The sequence below is a fragment of the Lepisma saccharinum genome, chromosome 2, assembly GCF_977018435.1.
Source record: "Lepisma saccharinum chromosome 2, izLepSacc3.1, whole genome shotgun sequence".
NCBI lineage: Eukaryota > Metazoa > Arthropoda > Insecta > Zygentoma > Lepismatidae > Lepisma > Lepisma saccharinum.
Window position 1 is genome coordinate 176404796 of NC_139230.1, and position 25630 is coordinate 176430425.

General features: G+C 38.4%; 1 protein-coding gene across 3 annotated transcripts in view; it reads left to right on the forward strand.

The window, feature by feature from the left end:
- The window catches only part of LOC145980628 (uncharacterized), a 127645-nt gene that overhangs the window by 54588 nt on the left and 47427 nt on the right, over window positions 1–25630 (forward strand). For all 3 annotated transcript variants that reach the window (XM_083113681.1, XM_083113669.1, XM_083113674.1), the window contains exon 5: window positions 24803–24922. In XM_083113681.1, coding sequence (XP_082969807.1) covers window positions 24803–24922 — 120 coding nt within the window. The remainder of the gene's footprint in view (window positions 1–24802; window positions 24923–25630) is intronic.

Sequence of the window (25630 nt, forward strand, 5' to 3'; positions counted from 1 at the left end):
ACTGTAGTCCCTGTCATTAGAACATCGTTAAGGGATAGTCCACTGTCTGTTTTCGATGATCCATCAAATACAACTCTCACAGGTGTTGTAGTACTTTCTCTAATAATAGCATGATGCGGTAGGTAATATGACTCCTTGTTCTCTTCATCAGTAGTTTTAATTTGCTTCATGTGGCCTAATGATTCATAATTGTCCATGAATTCACAATAGTTCTGCCTGAGTGTTGGCTGTTTTGTTAATCTTCTTTCCAACTGATGAAATCTTTTGTCTGCTTGTTGAAACGAATTCCCTAATTCAGTATGATTTGGTTTGAATGGTAGCCTAACCATAAATCTACCATCCTTCTGCCTGATGGTTGTTTCTTGAAAATGCCTTTCACAATCCATTTCTTCTTTGCTCTTGGTCTTTGTGAATATTTCCTCTAACTTAAAAAACCTCTGTAATTGTAATTGAAGGCTATCTTCAGTACGTACAAAACATGAAGTAACTGTTGTAGGTGCTTCACATTGTTGAGGCATAGCTCCTGCTAAAATGCGTATCAATCTCTTCTAAATTGAGATTTATAGCTAGCCTGAATTCATAACCCCTGTCGCCAGCCGTTGCTCTCTCAGGCATTCAAAGAATGTCACATCAGTAATTTACAAATCCTTCCTGGTCTATTGGAGTTAAGGTGCTGATCAGCTGGTATTTCAGGGCAACGACCAGGGAAGGAGGAAAGAGAACAAAACAGAGAGCAACGTGTGGTGTGGGGTCTTTTGCCTGGAATCGCCGAACAAGAAGGAACTGAGGAGATTGAGCGATCGAACACGTTTCGATATGAACAGCTATCAGCGGGGAATTGTATCATCAGAGACAGACAGGTATTGTTACTTCCAACCATGTTGATCTAGACTTGAAGGTATAAATCCGAAAGCTTGTGTTTTGCCATTTCCAAGTGTGTAGTTAGTACCTCTCGCCCATTACCATTAGGCTTACCTTGAAGGGCGAGTGCTCAAAAGAGGAGGATGAATGATTAAGCGAGCTACATTACCCCCCTCAATGGTGAAGGTTCTTGGTTCGATCCCACGTACTCAGAGTACGTTACGAATGTATCCTATCTCTGTATCTTGAAGTACAGGATAATTTCCTATTCTTGTTCTTCTATCTGAACGTAGTAGCAAGAAAAATAGTTCAGATCCAATCAACAAATCTATGTTGCCTGGCTGATGAAATGAAGGATCAGCAAACTGAATATCCTTTGGAAGATTCCAAGTACTGCAATCGATTACCTGTGTAGGCAAGTCGCCTGTGATTTTTGGTAACACAAGACACTTCACTGTTGTTGTATAATTAGATGTTCTAGACTGGATTACAACATCTACACAATGTTTAGTTTCAAGACACGAATTGTTTATTCCCTGAACTGGAACAACATAGTTTTCTTTCGTCAGTCGTAGTTTTTGCACTAATGATGTGGTTACAAAATTAGACTGACTCCCACTGTCTAAGAGAACTCTGCAATAATGAAATTGTCCATTGTTGCCCTTTACCTTCACTAAGGCAGTTGACAATAAAACTTGTGAAGTGTGTCTTTCTTTGACTGTACAATATGAAGATTGAGGTGCTTCATCTCTTGCCACATTGTTGCTTTCTTGAGGAGACACCCTGGAATTCAATAGTTGTCTATTGCTTGTATTGTTACTGACACTCGCCGATCTTGGTCTTTCAGGTGTATCCCTGTGCAAGAGAGTATTATGTTTCAAATTACAAATTTTACAATTTCCAGATTTACAAAATTTCACTGAATGTTTTGAAGATAAACAATTAAAACAAAGACCTTTCTTCTTCACAAATTCTTGTTTCTGTTTATAACTTGCCTGTAAGAAAGTCTCACATTGGTACAAAGTATGATTTGCGGAACAGTGCATGCACTGAATGTTAGTGGATGTTGCTAAATACGTGTTGCTTTGTTTCATGAATTTACCTTGTTTATCATGTGATTGAAACTGCTTAGCATTGGTGTCACTATGTGTCGGTTTCATGTTTTCTAAAGCTTGACACCTGCGCTCTACAAATGCAAATAATTCTGACAAGGTAGGAAAGTAATCATGCTCTTGTGATAATTCAAATTCCTTACGAGTATTGTGATCCAAATGAGATACAAAATGTTGTGATAAAATGACTTCATCCAAAGGCACCTCAAGTTTAAGAGCCTTTAAAGCATTCAGATTTGAGGTTGCTGTATTTACAAACTGTCTCAATTCATTTGCATCTTCTTTACGCACCGACTTTATGTGTAATAGTTCACTAACGTAATGTGATGCAATAAGCCTGCTATTATCATATCTTTCAGTGAGCAAGTTCCATGCTACTGTATAATTTGTCTCACTGACTTGCAAGTTTGAAATGAGCTTACTGGCTTGTCCCTTTAAAGAGGACCGCAAATAATGAAATTTTTGTATTGCTGGTAATGTATTGTTATCATGGACCAACACTTTAAAATTGTCCTTGAATGGAAACCAGTTTTCATAATTTCCATCAAAAGAGGGTATGGAAATCTTTGGAAGTCTAAGTTGAGACTGAACTGACGTAACAGAACTAGTACTAACACTGGGCTGATTCATTTGATCATGCCGCATCACTATTGTCTCCATTTGAGACCTAATGCTGTAGTACTTTTCTTCAAATTCTATTCTGTGAACTTCCTCTTCGGTTGCTTCCGATTGAAGTTCCAAACTGGTTTGAACGTCATTGAATTTGTCCCACATCTCTGTCAAGTGACTTAATCTCAATTTAATTTCCTGAACACTCTGTATATTAATGTCAAATGCATCGACGAATGCTTTCATACGGGTCAATTGCCCTTTGTAGCTTCCTCGCACAACTTTTAAACGTTTAATCTCTGCCTCTGTCATGGTGAAAGGATAACTGATAAGGTTTCACAATAATGCAATTAATGAACGTAATGTAATGTAAAGAAAGGAAAAGGAAATGGTACTAAAATGAGCCTGATTACCTGCAAACTTCAGCGCTGCCGATGTTGGACACACAATCGTCTCGCCGGTTGGAAACACTGCTTTACTGCTCGCACGAAGAATCAGCTGATTTCCTTCCCCGCCTTCTGAATATGCTTGCTACGCAATAAATTTAGTATCGAGATTCCGGAATGTCCCTTCTGCCACCCGCACGAAACGTTCAGTTCTTGAGACACGAATCCACACAACTGGACCACGCTATGTCAATGCAAAACTAGAACACACCGTTCACCACAAAGTTTACAGTTCACAGTCAGGTAGAGGTAAGACATCCAAGGCTTGGAGGACCATAAAAATGTTGGAGTTTGTAACCTGCTGGTTGTGTGCATGAAGAAATAGAACAAATTAATCTCAAGGGAAGCGTGAAAAAGGTCCGGGATCTATTTATGCACAAGCTTAAAGTAAAGCTACAACCAACAGATACAAATTCGAAATTATTGAAGGTTACGGCCAGCCTTTAGGGCTACCCCCTCAGTCTCAAAAGAGAGCCAATGCCTATTATCGTGCGAACTCAAATATAACGCGAGGATTAATTGTTCCCCATTTACCAATCAAGAGAGGAATTGTAGGCAAACACAAATGATCACAAAATATCGTGGAAAATTACACTGCTGCAATTCAGAAATATTATCACATTAACACATAATAACTACATGTAACAAACTACATCGTCTACTATATGTTTCAACACTAGTTCTTTTTTTTTTTGGTATCAATAATAGATTCGTTACTTTAGTGTTTTACTTTACGCAAAGTTTATAAACAAAAGGAGAGGCACAGAATTGTATGAAAGTTTCGAAAAATACTTTTGAGTAACAAATTTATTTATATCCAATCATGAACAAGAAACAGTAAATTTCTCCAATAACAACAATATAAAAAGGATAGTTTTATGACGTACAATTCTAATTTTACGTATCCTTTTTTGAACTTCCTTCGAACTACAACGTTAACAATTTCTGACTGTCATTCTTTGTCTTGTCATTAGACGTGGCAGTGATTATATACATGCGTTTTACGCAGAAATTACAAAGTTCCAGCGAATGCTAATACGCCCACCAGTTCCAATTGAACCTCATTACTTAATGCTGGTTATAATTCTGAACATATCAAAGAATTTTGAACATTACAATTTATCGATACGTTAACCTCTTATATTACGTATCATTCCTATTTCTTTTGGCAATAAACAATCTTATAATTTCTATGACATTTGATGCTCCCAGTAAATTACTTATTTATTGGTGCCAGTCCCCGTGTGCGTCTTATTTTTACATTTTTTAGAAAAAATCGCAATTATAAATAGCAAATAGCTCGCGTACGCCAGGGTCTACTCTTGCAATTATGGCGAAGAATGCCGCAAGTTCTTTTGCGTTACTATTAACGTGCAATCCAAAAGATAATTTGACACTAGGGTTGTGACGAAGTGATGAAATAAAGATTTTTGAAGCGAACTAGCCCTTTTTTGCCGATTCGTCGTTTAGTCCTAATACACTCTTTCTTTATATTTTCGATCCGGTTAAATTAAACATATTCCAACCCATCACAGCGCGCGAACTTGTATTCTTTTGCAATCAAAAGGAGGGAGAAAACAACACAGTACATACCTCCATTAGATTTCGCATAGAGTACCAAACAGCAATCTCTCACAACCAGGTACGGCAGACACTACAAGTCGTGGCTTCCTTCACGTCTCTTCTTCAAGATATTGGAGTCACACGTAGGAACATCTATGGGTTCGTATTCAATCACCAACATGGATACTAATTCGTGTTACTGGTGAAAACACCCAAATCAAACTGGGCAGTGAGCACCTTGGTACATTCGTCAAACGCACCCTTCCATAAAACTGCTTCGCGATATCAAGTCCAATGCTTGTGGAGAGAGAAAACTAATTCTTTGTGCGCGCAAAAAAGAGAAGAATTCAAAATTGGGTTAAGTCTCGCCAGCGAGGCAACGTGCACACTTAACCATGCGGCGCACGTAAAATTCTCTCCACACTCGTGACGCAAAGTCACGTCGTTCTTATCGCGATAATTACAGGATCGGAACTGCTGCTGCTTTCTGCTCGGGAAGCGAGCACGGAACAAGGGGTCGGTGGAGACCTCTAGCGTAATAAATTATAATCCAGGGAAACAAACAAGATGCAAAGCGTACGAAGGAAATGAGAAATTGTGACGTTTTTCTACGCGAAAATACAAATGCGTAGAAAAAAACGTCACAAACTCCCCCTTGTGGCAAAAGAAAAAAAAAAGGGCACCAATTATAGTACAATTAAGAATCCAAAATTTAGAAAAAAAGGGCACATAACTTACACTCACATGCAAATACCACCTTCTGAGAGCATCAAGGATACCTCTAAAATAATAATAGATGGTCTATAAAAAGACCCATTTGAGAAAACACTAAGATAGAATTTACCACATGTATCATATATGACAATGGACAACTCAGTAACAATAAATATATATATATATATAGTGGCATATATAACCATAATTTAAAGACTAGAATAGGATCTTTACCCTGACTATACACTTATATAAATAATTTACACAGGGTAAATAATGCAATAACAATATAACAAGCATTAATCATGTAAAAATGAGGCATGAAAATGATGAATTGATTGCAATCAAAAGACTTTTTGAAGAATATGAAACGAAAATTAATTTAACCCTCTTATAATGGTTAGAATACTATAGCCAAAAAGGGAGAAAGAGGGGAAACATTTACCTGAATTTGAAGCACACAATTTCACCATACACTAAGCATAGAATACGTGATATAAATAACAATGGTATACAAAAAAAGGTCCATATGTAATATAGTGCGGCGAGAAAAAAAAATTTTTTGTTTGTTGACTAACAATATAGAAGGCGTCGCAACTATTCCATGTGTAGTCCGAGATAGCAATATATGATGCACACAAAAAGGGAATTTCCAGGATGGCACACTCGACACATAAGTTTCCTCGATAAAACATGCAAAATAAAGAAAAAAAAGAGAGAATTAGAAAAGAAGAAGAAATGGAAGAGAAAAAAAAGGATAGGAAAGAGGGGAGGAAAACCTATTGGAGGGGAATAGAATAAATAATTAGGAGCATCAATTACAAAGGTAACTTCCATCACAAATTACATATCAAAAATACAGGCAAAAATATACTATAACACATGCTAGTGAATGAAATGAAGCATCAACTTTTGTATGTAATAAAAAGGCAAAATTCAAATGATATATGATACCAACACATAACACTAAACCCACAATACATAATTCAATGAATAAAAATGTGAATACACCATTAAATGTTAGCGAATAAATACTCCTAATTGTTGCTAGATTTGCAATAATACAATACACAATAAAGGGAGAAAAAAATCAATCCTGTGTCAAGTATACACAATACTCAGTATTATCTGCGGCGAGCAGATTCATAAGATGTATGTTGGGCAGAAGGAGGGCGCCGGCGACAATGTGAATCAGAATGTCCAGCTCGATGACAAAAATTACAATAAAAGGACTGAAATGGACGTGAAGAACGTCGTGAACTCTGATCTCGGGTGGTAGCTGTATGTAGTGGCAAATCCACATGCCGGTCAATCCGACCTGATTGACGTTGGGAGTATGCGTTTTGCATCTCTAAGGGTGTAATAGAGTGGGCAAGAGTTACCAATTCGGGCATAGACTGAGGGCGGGATTGAAATAACAAAGAATTTGTGGATGTATTGTTTAGGTGTTGTAAAATAAACGTGACCAAAATATTTGTATCCCAGCCCAATGCCAAGGCCTCCGCCGAATCATGCACGTCCGACACGTAAAGGTGCAGAGTCTCTCCCTCGCGTTGGGGACGAGTGACGTAGTCATTAACTAAGGTGTTATATAGTGACATAGGGACCGAATGGCGCCATATGTAAGATTTCATGTGTGACCAAGACATTGAAGATGCAAGAGCTGTAGCCCAAAGAGTCTGTAAGACCCCTTCGGTACGGCGAATAACATTGTGAAGTAACCAAAGTAAAGGGTATTGATGGGAGGTTACAAGGCGTTGGAGAGCCAACATAAAGGTAAATAAAACAATATGATTACGACCGTCACACATGGGTAGGGCGTTCACACGGGTGTCTAAGTTCTTCAGCATAATTTTATGAAGAATATGCGTATCTCCGTTTGGATGGGAAGATGATGCCAAACTGGGTGAGGAAGGGGCCATTACGGTCGGAGCAGTCGTAACAGGCAAGGGAGAAGAAGGCATGGTGGGGACATTTGAGGTTAAAGCCCCTGTAGCCTGCGCCAACGGTACCTGAGCGGTAACCTGAGGAGCATGTACAAAATGCGGACCCGTGAGAGAGGGAGGTGGTGGTAAAACAAAGGGGGAGGGTTGTTCTTGTTGGAATGTTACTAAATCATTAAAGTCGTTTAACTCTGGTGGCGGCATAATGACAAAAAAAAAAAATATCTAGACGTACAAAAAAAAGAAAGGGGGGGATGTATGGCTGACAAAAAAATTGTTAAGAACCCAAAAAAAAAGGGGGGTGAACAAAAGTTATGGAACAGAATGATCGTAATATCTATAGTATCAAAAGGTAAGCAAGGGAAAAAAATTTTGTAATATTTGAGGTGTATAGATTAATAAAACCTGCTCTGATACCAGGAAATTTGTAACCTGCTGGTTGTGTGCATGAAGAAATAGAACAAATTAATCTCAAGGGAAGCGTGAAAAAGGTCCGGGATCTATTTATGCACAAGCTTAAAGTAAAGCTACAACCAACAGATACAAATTCGAAATTATTGAAGGTTACGGCCAGCCTTTAGGGCTACCCCCTCAGTCTCAAAAGAGAGCCAATGCCTATTATCGTGCGAACTCAAATATAACGCGAGGATTAATTGTTCCCCATTTACCAATCAAGAGAGGAATTGTAGGCAAACATAAATGATCACAAAATATCGTGGAAAATTACACTGCTGCAATTCAGAAATATTATCACATTAACACATAATAACTACATGTAACAAACTACATCGTCTACTATATGTTTCAACACTAGTTCTTTTTTTTTTGGTATCAATAATAGATTCGTTACTTTAGTGTTTTACTTTACGCAAAGTTTATAAACAAAAGGAGAGGCACAGAATTGTATGAAAGTTTCGAAAAATACTTTTGAGTAACAAATTTATTTATATCCAATCATGAACAAGAAACAGTAAATTTCTCCAATAACAACAATATAAAAAGGATAGTTTTATGACGTACAATTCTAATTTTACGTATCCTTTTTTGAACTTCCTTCGAACTACAACGTTAACAATTTCTGACTGTCATTCTTTGTCTTGTCATTAGACGTGGCAGTGATTATATACATGCGTTTTACGCAGAAATTACAAAGTTCCAGCGAATGCTAATACGCCCACCAGTTCCAATTGAACCTCATTACTTAATGCTGGTTATAATTCTGAACATATCAAAGAATTTTGAACATTACAATTTATCGATACGTTAACCTCTTATATTACATATCATTCCTATTTCTTTTGGCAATAAACAATCTTATAATTTCTATGACATTTGATGCTCCCAGTAAATTACTTATTTATTGGTGCCAGTCCCCGTGTGCGTCTTATTTTTACATTTTTTAGAAAAAATCGCAATTATAAATAGCAAATAGCTCGCGTACGCCAGGGTCTACTCTTGCAATTATGGCGAAGAATGCCGCAAGTTCTTTTGCGTTACTATTAACGTGCAATCCAAAAGATAATTTGACACTAGGGTTGTGACGAAGTGATGAAATAAAGATTTTTGAAGCGAACTAGCCCTTTTTTGCCGATTCGTCGTTTAGTCCTAATACACTCTTTCTTTATATTTTCGATCCGGTTAAATTAAACATATTCCAACCCATCACAGCGCGCGAACTTGTATTCTTTTGCAATCAAAAGGAGGGAGAAAACAACACAGTACATACCTCCATTAGATTTCGCATAGAGTACCAAACACAGGGTGGCGACAGACCTGGAAAACCTGGAAAACCGGGAAAAGTCAGGGAATTTGAGGTGTCAAAAAAAGTCAGGGAAATGTCAGGGAATTTCGTCTTCATTGACTTCGAACACTCTTTTGACGAAATTTTTTATAACTTGGGCACTATGGGAGCAATCTACTTCGGATAACTTTAGTTTTGCAGCTAAAACATCAGCGCATGCAACGGTGTACAATTAGAACACCTGACCGAGGAAGGGGGGATTGGGGGCATGTCCCCCGAATTTCAATGGAGAAAACAAAAATCTGGAGTTTGCCCCCTCTTCTCCCGTTATTTTGGGGAGAAGGCACGAACTTTAGTATTCGTTTCAAAGAATGGACATTTCTCAAGAGAATGAAACATGTTTTATGTTCTTGGGTGCCATACAAGTTGAATAATAAGCCAAAATGTGAATTTGTTTTTTTTTACGAAAAATAGGTAATTTGCATTTTTGGAGGAAAATTGTTATAACTCTGGCACTAAGGGAGCAATCTACTTCGGATATGTTTTGTTTTGCAGATAAAATATCATAGCATGCAACCGTGTACAATTCAGAACGCCGAACCGAGGAAGGGAGGTTTAGGCGGGAGGGGGTGCAACCCCAGAATTTCAATGGAAAAAACAAAAATCTGGAGTTTGCTACTTTCTTTTCAAATATGGACATTTCTCAACAGATTGAAACATGTTTCAAGTTCTTGGGTGCCATACAAGTTGAAAAATAAGCCAAAATGTGAAACTGGTTTTTACGAAAAATAGGTAATTTGCATTTTTGGAGGACAATTGTTATAATTTGGGCACTATGGGAGCAATCTACTTCGGATAAGTTTTGTTTTGCAGTTAAAACATCAGAGCATGCAACCGTGTACAATTGAGAACGCCGGACCGAGGAAGGGGGCTTGGGGGGCGCGAACATCGAATTTCAATGAAAGAAAACCATAAAAATCTGTTGTTTGCCCCCTCTTCTCCTGCTATTTTGGGGAGAAGTCGCAAACCTTAGTATTATTTTCAAAGAATGGACGTTTCCAAAGAGAATGAAACATGTTTCATGTTCTTGGGTGCCACACAAGTTGAATAATAAGCCAAAATGTGAAACACTCTTTTTTACTAAAAATAGGTAATTTGCATATTGCTCAGAAAATTGTTATAACTCGGGCACTATGGGAGCAATCTACTTCGGACAAGTTTTGTTTGCAGCTAAAACATCAGAGCATGCAACCGTGTACAATTCAGAACGCCGAACCGAGGAAAGGGGGTTTGGGGGAGCGACTACCGAATTTCAATGAAAAAAAAACATAAAAATCTGGAGTTTGCCCCCTCTTCTCCCGTGATTTGGGAAGAAGGCGCGACCTTTAGTATTCTTTTCAAAGAATGGACATTTCTCAAGAGAATGAAACATGTTTCATGTTCTTTGTGCCATACAAGTTGAATAATGTGCCAAAATGTGATTTTTTAAATTATTTATTTATTTATTTATTTATTTTTTTGCGAAAAATAGGTAATTTGCATGTTTGGAGGGAAATTGTTATAACTCGGCTACTATGGGAGAAATCTACTTCGGATAAGTTTTGGTTTGCAGCTAGAACATCATAACATGCAACTGTGTACAATTCAGAACGCCGAACCGAGGAATGGGGGTTTGGGGGTGCGACCACCGAATTTCAATGAAAAAAAAACAACAACATAAAAATCTGGAATTTACCTCCTCTTCTGCCGCTATTTTGGGGAGAAGGCGCAAACCTTAGTATTCTCTTCAAAGAATGGACGTTTCAAAAGAGATTGAAACATGTTTCATGTTCCTGGGTGCCATACAAGTTGAATAATGAGCCAAAAAGTGAAACTCTGGTCGGAAATGTGGCATGGATATGTTGGTGAGAGGGGGGAGGTTGGTGATCAATATCAATCCCAGGCTTGCTCCAGACCTGTGTCAGAGTTTCCACCCAAACATAAGAGTATGAAGGTCCAAAAAGCACATTCATTTCGTAATCAGCACCATGATATCATATGGTATCATCGGGCCAGTACGACCTTACTCTGATGATACCATATGGTATCATCGGGGGAGTAAAGTTTAAGCCTCTAAATATTACGTGGAAAATGCATTTAATTATCATTTTTTCTTGTCCGTATGGGAGTAGTAAGGGGACTTGTCAACAGATGGAGGGGATAAGAGCGGGTGGCGCCGTCCGATAGTTGTCGGACGTCATAGTTTGGCATTTTGTTGGCCAAACTGAAGGAAGATGGAAACAAATATGTTCCATTGATACATACGATTTTTGTCGAATATCGCCACCCGACAGAGTATCTCACTACAACATGCGACAGAAATTGCATGGACTGCAACATCGAACAAAAATCGCATGCATAAACAAGAAGAACTTTAGACTGCAAATATGGTGCTGGAATTTTATTACTCTACTGGCTCACTTCACCTTATTGAATATATCAGTCCTTACGAAGGCTTTCTTTTATCATCCTGACGTATTACTGGTTTCGCACAAGTTAACATACGTTTACAATGACATTGCAATATTCTTAGATATCAAGAAGAATCCAACCAAACGGGATATATATTGAATACTATCACGAAAAAGTGAAACGTAAATCTGCATTGGTGAAGGTTATAAAAATTGGCAAGTGCATGCTCCCAACCTCAAATTTACTGCAACACTAGTATTTCAATGAAATTAACGCCACTCTCTGTCCTGTCTGTTTAATCTCGTGAGAGATGGTCTTAAATCTCTCACTGAGTGAAGTTAATGTCCAATAAATACGTACTAATAATAAATACGTAAATATTTTAATATCATATTTACTCGAATCATTGTCATAACAGCAAATCACTTCCTTCAAGAATTGACTTTTCTCTGCCAGCCCTGCTAAATTTTCACTTTCCATCTACTGATTTATACGAGGGGTGGCCAGAAAGTAATTTCCAATTAGTAGGTACATTGATTTTTCGCAAACGCCAAAACCTTGAAAAATGGTAATTGCTGCGAAATTATGTTTAGGAATGTGCAGTGATGTCTGGACACATTTTTCGCCCGTTCGAAATATCTAAATAATGCGAATTTGGCAAAAAATGCGAATTGTTGGCGTTTTTAGAAATGTCCTAAAACAACGAAAAATTCCATGAAATCCAACATCCTTGTCTTTTCTAGGCCATGTTTGTGTACATAGAACATGCAAGTTTTCCAACATTTTACTCAAGAGTAAACTATAGAGTTATACGTACGTGGAATAATTCCGACAGCCACATTAAATCATTTATTTCCCACGATTTTTTCAACTTCTATCAAAACCATTTGCATCACAGAGCAAAGTGGCAGGGTTCTAACAGGAGATCGAGTGCGTATCTACCGTCACATGGGAGCCACATCTTCGTATTTGTCGCACGAGATATGTTTTGAATTACTTAGCTAAGTGCGCACCATCGGCATTTGTCGAGCGAGTAATAATGGAACTCAGTCGTTAGGGCGTCTGACTACTATGCGAGAGACCCGGGTTCGATCCCCTGCGGGAGAGAACCGGGATGTTTTCCACCTATTCAAACTGCTCCGGCGCCCACCCAGCATCATATGAAGCTGGTACCTTGAGGAAACTTTGAGGGATAAAGGTAGCCAGGAGTGTGGTGCTGATCACATCACCCCCACCTTCAGCCGTGATCAAGAAAGTGTGGGGGCCTAACTCCACACCAAAATTCCATTATCTAAAATCCTTACCTTAAAATTAATAAAGGGGTATGGAAAATAACTTTCCCAAAATAACTTTCAAGATATCAAACTCTCGCGAAGAGGCATAAGCCATGTGGCTTACAATTTGAAACAGTAGTTTAAAAACACCATGAATGTATAATTTCAGATATTTGCGAGAAAATGCGCTAAAATGAAAATGTGAATTTTGGGAAAAATAACTCAGTATAGTAAAAAATAAAAAGTAAGAAAATACACAAATTTGAAAAAATAAAATAACAAAATATCAAGGTCCCTTCCGATTAGGCATAAATAAAACAAGAATATCAGTTGTAATTTATTGCATTAGTAACAGTGAGTCCTAATCTAATTTTCGGCATAATCACCACCGTTGTTCTGGCATGTGTCTTAGCATGACACTAAATTTTGTATGCCCATGGTATATGTGTCAGACAGCAAAGACTGGAACTATCTCTACCGCAATGTAGCTGTTAAATCCTTGGCCTGCCAGAAACCTCTTCAGTTAAACAAAGAGATGAAAGTCGGTACATTCAAGGCCAGGGCTGTACAGGGAGTGGTCTGAGATCTCTCACCTGAAGTGATGCAAAGGGCCCGTGTGTACTCAGCTGTATGAGGTTGTGCACATTCGATTGGCCTTCCGTGAATTGTCTGCACCATCGTCTAACCATACTATCACTCACAACGTCCGGTCTGCACACCTGACACGATTGCTGGTGGCTCTGTGCCAAATTCTGAGCGTGCAATGTAGACTACATCGCAGTCGGTGGGAGACTGTATGAGAGCTGCAATCTTCAACCTAGAACTGTCCTAAACCGGCTGCATTGTGACTGTACCATATTACAGATAAATGGCACTTCTTCCTGCCCGCATGTGCGTGTCGGTCTCCGGCCAGTAGTGCTGCTGCGTACAAGCTTTTTTCAGGATGCTCCTCGTATATGAATTTTCAGAAGCTTTTATTATTAGAGTGTTCCTGTTTTAATGTGTTGGTTAGCTAAATCAGGTACCTATACAATGCAATTCTATAAATTCCTTGCGTTAAATTTCTAATACTTACATACCCTTTTCGTCAGCATTAATGATATAACTGCATGTTGTCAGTTTCACAGCACTTCACTTGGATATACTGTACTGAAGCAGAAATCCCATCGATAATGTAAGGACATATGACACTTTCTTTTGTTCGATTCAGTTGTTTCACTTATATGCAAGAGTTAAGTTGTTTGCTTTACAGAGAAGAAAGAAGTAGCTTTATGCATTGAAAAATGAGTCCGCACTCATGGTTGTTGCAAGCAGAGGGTTCCAAACCTAGTGGAAATATCAACATATAATACCGAGAATGTATAAGGAGACTGATAAATTACAAATTGTATTTCTTAATCAATCACTCTTCACTCTTCTCATTTAGTTGTAACTTTAAAAATAATCAAGTATTTTATTTTAAACTTACTGCGTATGACAAAATTCCATAATCCTTCCTTAGCTTGTGAATTGTAATAATTTTCTAAATTCACTATTTTGCAGTTTGAATTCAAATCATAGAGATTAGAGAAATTAAGTCAATTTAATAGAAGATAATATTGGTACTTAGCAAATCGATACGTGGATCTGTATGAGTTTATTATTTCCATTTGCAAGAACATTGATTTAGTTTAGTTTGTAATTGTCAGGGAAAAATGTAAATTTTGTCCTGGAAAACCTGGAAAAGTCAGGGAATTTCATTTCTGCTTGTTTGTAGCCACCCTGCAAACAGCAATCTCTCACAACCAGGTACAGCAGACACTACAAGTCGTGGCTTCCTTCACGTCTCTTCTTCAAGATATTGGAGTCACACGTAGGAACATCTATGGGTTCGTATTCAATCACCAACATGGATACTAATTCGTGTTACTGGTGAAAACACCCAAATCAAACTGGGCAGTGAGCACCTTGGTACATTCGTCAAACGCACCCTTCCATAAAACTGCTTCGCGATATCAAGTCCAATGCTTGTGGAGAGAGAAAACTAATTCTTTGTGCGCGCAAAAAAGAGAAGAATTCAAAATTGGGTTAAGTCTCGCCAGCGAGGCAACGTGCACACTTAACCATGCGGCGCACGTAAAATTCTCTCCACACTCGTGACGCAAAGTCACGTCGTTCTTATCGCGATAATTACAGGATCGGAACTGCTGCTGCTTTCTGCTCGGGAAGCGAGCACGGAACAAGGGGTCGGTGGAGACCTCTAGCGTAATAAATTATAATCCAGGGAAACAAACAAGACGCAAAGCGTACGAAGGAAATGAGAAATTGTGACGTTTTTCTACGCGAAAATACAAATGCGTAGAAAAAAACGTCACAAGTTGCGTTGATTCTTGTAAGAAAACACAATAACAAATGCACACGCTGATTCTTTTGAGACATATATTTTCTACCTGTAATGCACTAACTACCATGAAATATCACTGAAAGGCAATTCTAATCACTTTAGACGACGTATGTACTTAGTAATGTCCAGCTGTGGTTATCTCGATTCGCGCCATGTTGCTTCTCTCTCACTAACCGTTTTTCTTTACTTGGCGCCCACGCAAACAGCTGACACACGGACCACACACGCCATCTCTTGAGAACAAAAGCAATCCAACCCACATCATCAAAACCAAATAATGAAAACAAGAACACATTCCTATACAGGTGTGAACCGATTTTCTCACGGCTCTGGCAGCCACACGGTGCCGTTTTCGTAATTTTGCCACATGGCACTTTCGGCTTGTTTTTCCTTCTAGATTCACCCCCCTAAGTTTGTAATGGGAGTTCGAAATCACCCTGTATAATGCATGTACATTATATTTGAGTACAGTGAAATAACTTAGTGAATATTTCTACACAGGATTATAATATCATATCACTGCCGCATATAAGAGAAACTCATACCTGAAAGAAGTTTGAAGTTGTTTGTTTTTTTCTCTCTCCACCAGCCCCACACACTCAAACAGCACATGAACTATTTCCTGTTTATGAGCTTGAGTGCCGAAGCTTCAAAGATAAGTGTCTCAGTATTATTCACTCATGCAAGTCTGATTTGGTCCCCTCCCATGGATATAACCACACAAGACAGCTAATTTTCTCTATTCTCCTATGCACGTGGGTACTCGGGATCCTTCAGCACTGGGGAATCGCATACTCCTCTCTTGTAACTACATCAAAACTGGGCTCGGAGACAACGCTCCCAGGATAATAAAGGAAAGGGACCTCTGCCATGATGTCAGAGCCTTGGAGGCCTCTGATTGGCAGAGTTATGTCACCACTGCACTCGCCTTCAAGCTGCTGGTCTGCCTAGGCTTGCTGGCCAACCAGCAAGCTTGGCATGGTGTGCAGTGGGTGCCCGGATGTGACAAATGACAATCGGGACTTTGTGAAAATTTCAAAAAATCTTTGAAAAATGAATGTTTTTAAGAGCCATTATTTTGAAATTTGAACAAAGTGAGATAGTTGTATTTTTTTTATTGGCTTCATTTTTTTATATGTTGAAGTAGGTTATGAGAAATGAATATTATGCAATTTTCAGACATTGAAAAATTTTTCCCTACCGTCCATTTTTCATGAATAGTGAAACATAGGTAAGTTCAGAGTGCTGTATCTTTGGAAATCAACAACATCCCAAACTTTTGTTTTGATATACTGTTAATATAAGACTGTTTGCGTATGTACATTCAATTGTTTTAATGGGACATTGTTGTTTTCCATTGTTATGTGGCAACAAAGAAGGTCCAAAATGCAGTTTTTACCTGTTTTCGGCCCTTAATATCTTTGTTAAGCAACAGTACCCCAAAGATTTGTTAACTGGGCATTGAAGCTCACTATTAGAACAAGCTACCTGGTATAGCACATTACTTGGATATTGATGCTGTTAGCTGATATAACCCTTTGAATACTCAAAAATTGTGAAATCTGCAACTTTAGCATTAGACTTATCTCAAAACAGCATCAAGCAAAAAATAAAATAAGTATGCCAACTTGTAGCTGAACGTATGTACTAACACATGTAAATGAGAAATCTTTGGGGCCTCATCCCATTTTCGAGACAAAAAAAGTTTTAAAATGTTAAGAATGTGAATGTAAATAAATTATCACACTTAATCCCCTATCAAAAAGTGGAACAGCCCTTTCTCCTACTTTTCTATGTTCCAAATGGAACAGCCCATGTCTTGACAAGTTGTGGGACAGTTTTCGTTTATCTTTCTTTGATGGATAGCATAATGGTAACGTCGCAGCTTGTAATCAAGGGGTTCTGGGTTTGATGCAAGGTTGAGGTACAGGTTGTTCGGATCCCACTTTAAACTGCAGGTCCCCAGTCCCAATTAGCCTTCATGTGAATAAAGTGGGCTTAAAAACAAAGCTCTACTAAGCTCTATATACAGTGGTGTACCAAGGAAAGATTCTGTATTGTTCTACCAAGTAAGACATAACTTTCTTGGGGACAGGCATTATCATCCATAAGGAGGAAATCAGGACCAACCACTGTAGCATAGAGTCACACAATGGGGTCTAGCACTTCATCTTGATACCGCGCAGGCGTCACAAAACTGCATTTAAAGATGTGCAGCTCAGTGCGATATCCCATTGAACTTCCAGCCCACACCATGATGCTGCCACCCCTGAATGCATGATGTTCGATTATGTTCTTGGCCTGATTGCATCTGCCTTGTTCTCTCCTGACCCTTACACGCTTATCATCTGATTCCAGGGCAAATCTGGACTCGTTCATGAACAGGATGTTGCACCAGTCCGAGACAGTCCAATTGACATGTTGACAACACCACTGTAATCTTGCCCCTCTGGCTTGGAGGGTTAGTGCAACACAAACACGTGGTACTCGGGTGTACAATCCCTTCATGTGGAGCCTTCGGCACACAGTACTGGCAGATATTGTCTTACCAAGTGCCGCTGCAACCATGGATGTAACAATTATGGAGGTTGCTTGTCGATTCTGCTTGGCTAGCTACTATAGCAATGTATCGATCATCAGGGAGGCAGTAACCTCCGGACAACTGTTTGACTTGTTTGGAATTGCTTCCATAATTGCTTCCAAACACTTTTGAAAATTTGCATTGCGTGCTTAACTTTTGGAAGGCAGTGTATAAAACTATATATGTACAATGTACATATAGTATCTCCGTCAATGTGGCTGACCTCCATGACGGAGTCATTAGTACAGCACTGCTACGACAACAGGGGAGCCGGGTTTGAATCCCGGCCTGTGCATTGATGTTTTTTGTAAGTGTTCCTTCATCAATTTCATCATATCCCCAATCATCCTACTTATTGTGATTAACCAAAAGTGGAAAGAAACCTACGCTAAATAACAAAAATTAAATTTTCCATCGTGGTAAAAGAAGCTTCTGAAGCAATCCATTTTAATAATGAATACACTTCTGTCCACCTTGTGCTTTGGCATTTTTAAGCACAAGAACACATTAACTTCACAGATAACTATCTACTTCTTTTCATGCACACAATAAAGGAAATGTGAACTGATTGACTTCTAGAACTTTCAGGTGGAAGAAAAGAAGGGGTGGGTTGGTGTAGTTTTGTCCAGGCATGCGTCATCAACAAGTTGTTCAGTTTGCTTATCCTGATTAAGTGATATTTGATATTTCCAAAGATGAGACATCCTTGAGACACTCAAATCTGACGAATACCAGATTTCAGTAAGTTCAACATCAACAAAGGCTTACCTTCTCCAATTTAAAAGAAAGTCAAAGATGCATAAAATATTGCAGAATAGGCATTTTTTGGCATGATTTAGCAAAATAGGCACCAACCTTCTAAACGAACTTTAAACATTACAGCCTATATTTTACTACAAATGAATAAAAAAATAGGCAAAAATCCTCACCCTAATCATCATCCTTCGCCACTCCTGTCTTTCAACATTGTTCCAATCTTCTCCTCTTCTCCTAACATTCTCCACTATCTGCTCTTTCCACTGGCATGTTGGTCTCCCTTTTGGCCTTACCCACACTCCTTGTGCATTGTAATAGGGTGGCAACTCACCGGGAATTCCGGAATTCTGCGTGAATTATTGGCTCCGAGAATTATGTGTGAATTCTGCTTGAATTTTTCTCCATAGACGTGAAAAATTGCAACTTTTATTGATCCAAATCCAATTGAATTTATACATATTGATAAATACCCTGAGGCGAGATTTTCACAGTTGAGTTTTTATTTTTATCGAGGAAAGAAAATAATGTTGTGTGAAAAATAAAACAGAATTCTCTCGATCTGTTAACTTTGTTACTGTCCTTTGTAGAGTGATCTGACAGACGGAAGATATGCAAGATAAGATTTCTTGAAGATTAGAATTTTTGGATACATTGGAATCACTCAGACACTTCATATTGTTAATATATTTGTGTGTGCATATCAGTGGCGCAACCACAATGGGCAGGAGCATTGCCCCCCTCCCCCCAACCTTGAATGGAAATCTATTCTAAGGAGGGCAAAGAGGCAAATATTAATGGCCAAGGGCACCTGCATTTCAAATTTTATGCATATAAAAATACATTTCATAAAATTTTCTCGCTCGCAATACCTGCTTTTCTTAGTCTCATCAAGTCCAGAGCCATAGCTAGGGAGTGACGGGAGTCGGTCCTGGCAACCGAACAATCTAAATGATAAAAGTTGTAAAAGAGAGAATGCCATGGTGCCTCGTGAAATTATTTGCACCCTATTAAATCAATACTGTTTTCAGTTTCCACAAAAATCAATTTAAAATTTTCTTGTTCGCTTCACTCACAGTGTGATTGTTTTCTGCAATACATTGTAAATTACCAGAAAGAGAAATAAGACTTCCCTTAATGGATTTTATCTTAAATGCATGAACAATTGTTGAGAGGAGAAGGAGCGTGCACATTTGAGAGACAATTTATATAATTTTTGCTGTTGGTTTGTTATGAGGTGGATGAATTGATTATGTAAAGAATATAAATAATAGACCTCATGTATTAAACTTGGAATACTTACACAATTTAGTGTTTTACATCACTCCATTTTGAATATATGTAAACATATGTCATACATGAAAGTTATGCATGTTATATGTACAAAATGAATAATATTCGGAATGCATTTATCATGCATTTTCTGCCATTCAAAAATACAGTTTGTGTATTTGTTTTCCATTATTAATAAAACGTTTAAAATCGTTTGTTCCAACCAGTGGCGGCTCGTGGTGAACCAAAGTAGAGGGGCGACAGTTCACAAATTTGCTCTACTAAACCTGCCGCAAAATTAGTTTGGTATTGACGCTTGGGAAGCACGTGGAGAAAATGGGTCTACGTTACTGCGGGAAGGTGGGTTGCTGGCATGCAAGCCAATCAAAATCGTCCCAGTGCTTCACTCAAGTCCTGGTTACCTAGCTACAGAAAACGTTTATCTCGGTGTTGCCACTTATCGTGTGATTCTTCCTGCGATCAGTTTTCATGTTGTTGGGAGAGCACGTTTTGTTTGTTTGTTGCGTTGCCTTGCTGTAATATTTTAACTGGTCCATTTGTTTAGTGTTTATTGAATTTAGAGTATTCTTTTTTGTATATAGCATGTTGTTTTAGTGTGTTATTTTTTTGTACATAATTTTCTGTGTTCTGCTTGAGTATGTCATGTGCTTGCGTGAAGAATGTCAAGCACAGGAGGCAATACTCGAGGAATTCCTCTCAAAGGCCAAACGCGGGAAAACGTTTGTTCTGTGCGCAAATATTTTGAGCAAGAGAGAAACAATGGGAGTCCAATCATTTCTGTAAATAAAGTTCTGGACAGGACTGCTGCTGCTGTCGGCGTGTCTAAGAACACTATTGTTACCATAGGGAAAGAAGTATATAATGTGATAGAAATAAATCAATGCGAGTCTTCAAAATTGGAAACCCCAGGGAAGAAGAGGAATATCAGTAAATGCGTGACAAATTTAGATACCTTTCAGCAAGATGCTATTCTTCGCCATATTTACTCTTATTATAGGAGGAAAGTTCATCCCACTGTAGGGAAACTGCGCGTTTCGTTGAAAGATTCGGGACTTTTTCAAGGTGGGAAAACATCTTTAAGGACAGTCATAAAATCTCGGGGATTCTCATACAAAAAAAATAATGGACGCAAAATAAAGTATGGAGGTATATGGGGATGTGGAGGTAGGGCTCCACACATTCTCAACCTCGACCTAGGCCATATTATGGAGGTGATGCGGTGATGTGGTTCACCAACTGTCTTTACCCCAGGTTTGCCCCAGGTACTCATTTGGGCTGAGTCGACTCCGGAGGCGTTAGGGATATTTGATTAATTGATTGATTGATTGATTAATTAATTTGTTGTTTTAAGTCCAGTTTATGCAAGGGAAGGCTAATCGGGACTGGACCTACAGTTAAAGTGGGATCCGAACCACTGTGCCATGTGCCTCCACCAGGTAACGAACCACGGACCCCTTGATTACAAAGGCGATGACGTTACCACTACGCCATCGTGGATGCCTGCTAAGGATATTTGAAAGAGTTCCCCAAACCACCTCGGGTCTCCAGCGTAAAAGTCAGACGCCTCACCAACTGGACTTTGTGCAATTCAGTTCCGGTATAACTGAAAGATGGGCAGACTTTAACGGCGACTTCGGAAAGAAATGATTATTGAAATTGTATATATTCAATATTTTCAGAATGGATTGAAAAGGTAACCTGTAAACAATGCTCGTTTTGTTAATTCGTTCATGTTGTAAGGGAGATGGAAATGAAGAGAGAAAACAATAACACTGTCATCATTGTTATTCAGTTTTCCTCAAAAAACAATAACACATTTCATCATTGTTGTTCCTTTTCATAACACGTTTTCCTCGACACAGCGTCAGACAGCTGCACTGCGTACCATACCGCATGATATGGCAACACCGTAACGCATGTTCATTCAGCTCTCAATACTAAACTAATTTTGCGGCAGGTATAGTAATGTGAGTTTAAATGGTGAAATTCGTACATAACAGCCAACGTGATAAGAAATTGATATATTCGACTTTACCGAATATCATGTTTTGCACGTTTGTACATATTATGATAAATTTATAATTATTTAACAGTAATGCCAAGATTACGAAATGTGGAAGAAGAAATAGAATTCTATCAGATTTAGTTGTAGCATTTTTTAACTTAACAGAGGGGAAATTCAGAAGAGGCAATATTAATTTTTACACAGCTTGATAAGCACAATGATGAATATTTACGTGCATTGAACGCGAAAATTACTAGTAAAATAGTTACACAGAAAAAGATTCCTGTCCAACATGACAAATTGATATGTGAAATAGGGCAGCAATGTAAATATCTCACTGGAACGGTGATATCTGCATTACCAGAAGCTCTACAGTAAAAACTTCAGACTTACCAGAAATCTTCATGAGGCATGATTCAAATTCGGCCTAGGTTTTTATGTTTATTTCTTTCATCCAGACTTCTGGTAGAAAAACTTCGCACCAACAAGTTCTCGACACTGCTCATCGCGACAAACGCACAACTACAGCACATTCTGCCGAAAAAGCTTCACTTCTCCATGATGAATGAAGAAACAACAAGTGTCAATACTATCATCTTCCTATCCGGTCGTTTTATTGCCTCTTGGTTGCCAGACAATTTTGCCAAATTTTCAGAAATTCGTAGTTCACAGGTTCTTGTACCAGCTCTTGGTGAGTTTAGATGATGAGCTTTTAATTTATTTAACAGCCGGCTTGAAAAGAAATTGTGAAGCTTTGTCACACTATCAAGATCTTTTTTAAAACGTGCTAATCAAAACATGTAATTAAATCTAATTTGCCAGTAACAAGAAGCTGTAGCCGACTCCTGTGGCTAGCATACTGCATTACAAAGCCAGGGGTCCTGGGTTCGAATTCCGGCATGGGCATAGGTGTTCTTTGTGAGTGCCCCTTCATCAATTTCATTATATCATCACTCATCCTCATCGTTGGATTACCAAAATGTAGCAGAAAGTGACAGTAAATAAAAATCAAGCAAGAGTCTGTACTTTTTCAGTTACCAATATTTTCTTTCCTCATTGGAAATTGCATAATTTATTGCTCACTTGTCATAAGTGAATAAGATTATGGAATACAGAATGATTTTTTTCAACTGTTGGTAATTTTCTATCTTCTGTTAACTTCATTATTGCTTCTGGCAACTCTTCATTGTTTACCGTTCTCCGGAGAGAGGGCCAGTTTCGCCTACGGGGTGGGTTTTGAATGACAGTCTGTCCTCCCATTCACAGATCCCACGCATGTTATTCCGCCAGTTCCCTCGCCTCTTACCCCTCACAGCCATGCCTGAGAATGCTCTATGTCTTGTAAAGTTGGAGGACGGTGCACAGCCAGATTTCTCTCCAAGTTGCATATTCCCCCGCACGGTGGCGTGCAAACTTCGCAATTGTCGCGGAAGAATGAATACAGAACTGACTAACCAACGATCTGTAAGCAACGGAATATTTGCAATTCAGACAATGTAAAAGCCAATATATAAATGTTTATGTAATGTATGTTCACTTGTGATTACACACGACAGTGCGGCATCCGTATCGTCCTTATGAGCGGCCGCCCCTGGTTCCAACACAAATGCTTTAACATCAACTTCTACCCCCATTTTGTGTAATTTATGAGGATGATAACTTCTTTGACACTAACATAACTACTAATACTAATAATAATGTCATCATTATTATTGGTACGTTTATCCTGGTACTTGCCACTCCCCCTCCCCTGACAAAAGTTCATGGTTGCGCCTCTGGTGCATATGTGTGACTGTTGAGAGGCGGTAATACCCACCGTTGAAATAGAGAAAACATCTGCTTGTGGCCTTGAATTTTTTGAAAATTTGCCTTGAAAACCAGGAATTGTACTTGAATTTTATCATGGTCCTAGAGTGGCCACCCTGTGTAAGCTCTTACTGGCAGTCTTTCTGCACCCAACCTCTTCATGTGTCCAAACCATCTCATCTGTGCCTGATCTATTCTGCCCTGAAACTCACCACCCCCACTGTCTGTCAGATCTTCTCATTCCTTATTCTATCCCTTCTAGTCTTCCCCAATATACTCCTTAAAAATTTCATCTCCACCTTTATTCTTGGTACATTTCTTGCTCTGTTTCGTGTTGTTATTAGCACCTCACTCTATTCTGCACTGAATTTCATTCCTGCTCTTCTAATTTTCTCATTCCAAATGTCCAGTTATCTTTGTACTTCTTCTTCCCTGTTTCTCCATATTACTAAGACATCATGATATTATATCTGACACAAATCTCATGCATAGCACTCTTGTAGAGCCGATTTTTGTTGGACGTCTTCGGACTGCGACATCTGGCAAAAAATAAATAAAAACCTTGACTATGTTACATATTTACAGTTTTGAATAAGAGAAATAAAGCCTTATTTTTTAAATACCTTAAGAGCTACTGTTAAGGAATATTTTAATTCAATCAATCAACCTTATCAGGGCCACCCCTATGGTGCAGTGGTAGCGTCATCGCCTTGTAATCAAGGGGTCCCGGGTTTGATACCCGGTGGAGGCACAAGTGGTTTGGATCCCACTTTAAACTGTAAGTCCAGTCCCGTTTAGCCTTACTGTGCATAAAGTGGACTTAAAACACCAAATCAATCAATCAATCAACCTTACTCCCTCCTACATAACAACTCACCCCTACATAACAACTCACTCCCTCCCCCAAATGGAAAATTCTGCGTAAACCCCTGCCATCCTCTACTGGAATAAATAAGAAAGTAAGCTTTCTTTTATTAAACTTTCTTGCATAAAAAAATAGAGTATTGGAATTTTACTGATTCCAATGTGCCACTTTGGCCAATATTCATAAGAAAATTGACTTTGTCACATGAAAAGCTTTGGCTGTAGTTGTTGTCCTCGGTAGAGATTGTCTATGAAGAATTGTAGTAGTTCTGAAATTCTGATTCGATTTCTAGACAGTAGGATCTTTTACTGTAGGATATTTCAAGTAAACTTGGAGTATCTGTACATAGACAGTATTGTTGTTGGAATTAATAAAAAAAGGTGTTATTTCTGTTTGTTTCAGTTGCCAATCCAGAATGCAGCTGTTAGTGGCATCCATTCCATTCCAGTAGAAGGCCAGGATGAATTGCAGAGTGCGTGTGTTTCCTCAACCCAGCAAATAGAAGTAGAAAATCAACCTCGGGTAAGGTTGATTACCTATTCAATACTGTGTTAGGAAACTACTATGAAGCAAACATTATTTATTTGAAAAGTTTGTCTGAATATATACTACTTGGTTCTCATCTCAAGCAATAACTTCAATATATAACTTAATTTTAAAAAACTCAATATGCTGACCAAGGCAGTATAAAACATAAACTAAACTTAATGTTTCAACCTTCTAGCAAGGTCTTCTTCAGACTCTGCACCAAGTACAAAGACCTTGCTAGAAGGTTGAAACGTTACGTTTAGTGTATGTTTTATAATAAAATAAATTACTGCCTTGGTCAGCATATTGAGTTTTTCATATCATGGAAACAAGGCTTAATGGTGTCTTAATTTTAAATATTAATTAATTGCTTCAACTTCCTACAGATAGTCTCAATTGTATGTGTGCAGGATTTTCATAAAAGTCTCTCTCCAAATTGGCATTGTTTTATTACAAGTTATTTCATTATTATGCCTGAGCTAACACCCTTAGTACCAGTAATGATATTATGGATTCAACACAGATACTTTACATAGTGGTTAATGTTATTCTAATATAATCAAGGTGTCTTGGGTTCAATTCCTATTGGATTACATTTTAGTTTGTTTTGATCTTATATTACAGTTGATCCAGTCCACCGTATGTGCAAAGTGAACAAAGTACAAGTTGTTCTCATTCTACATTTTTTTAGCAACAATATCC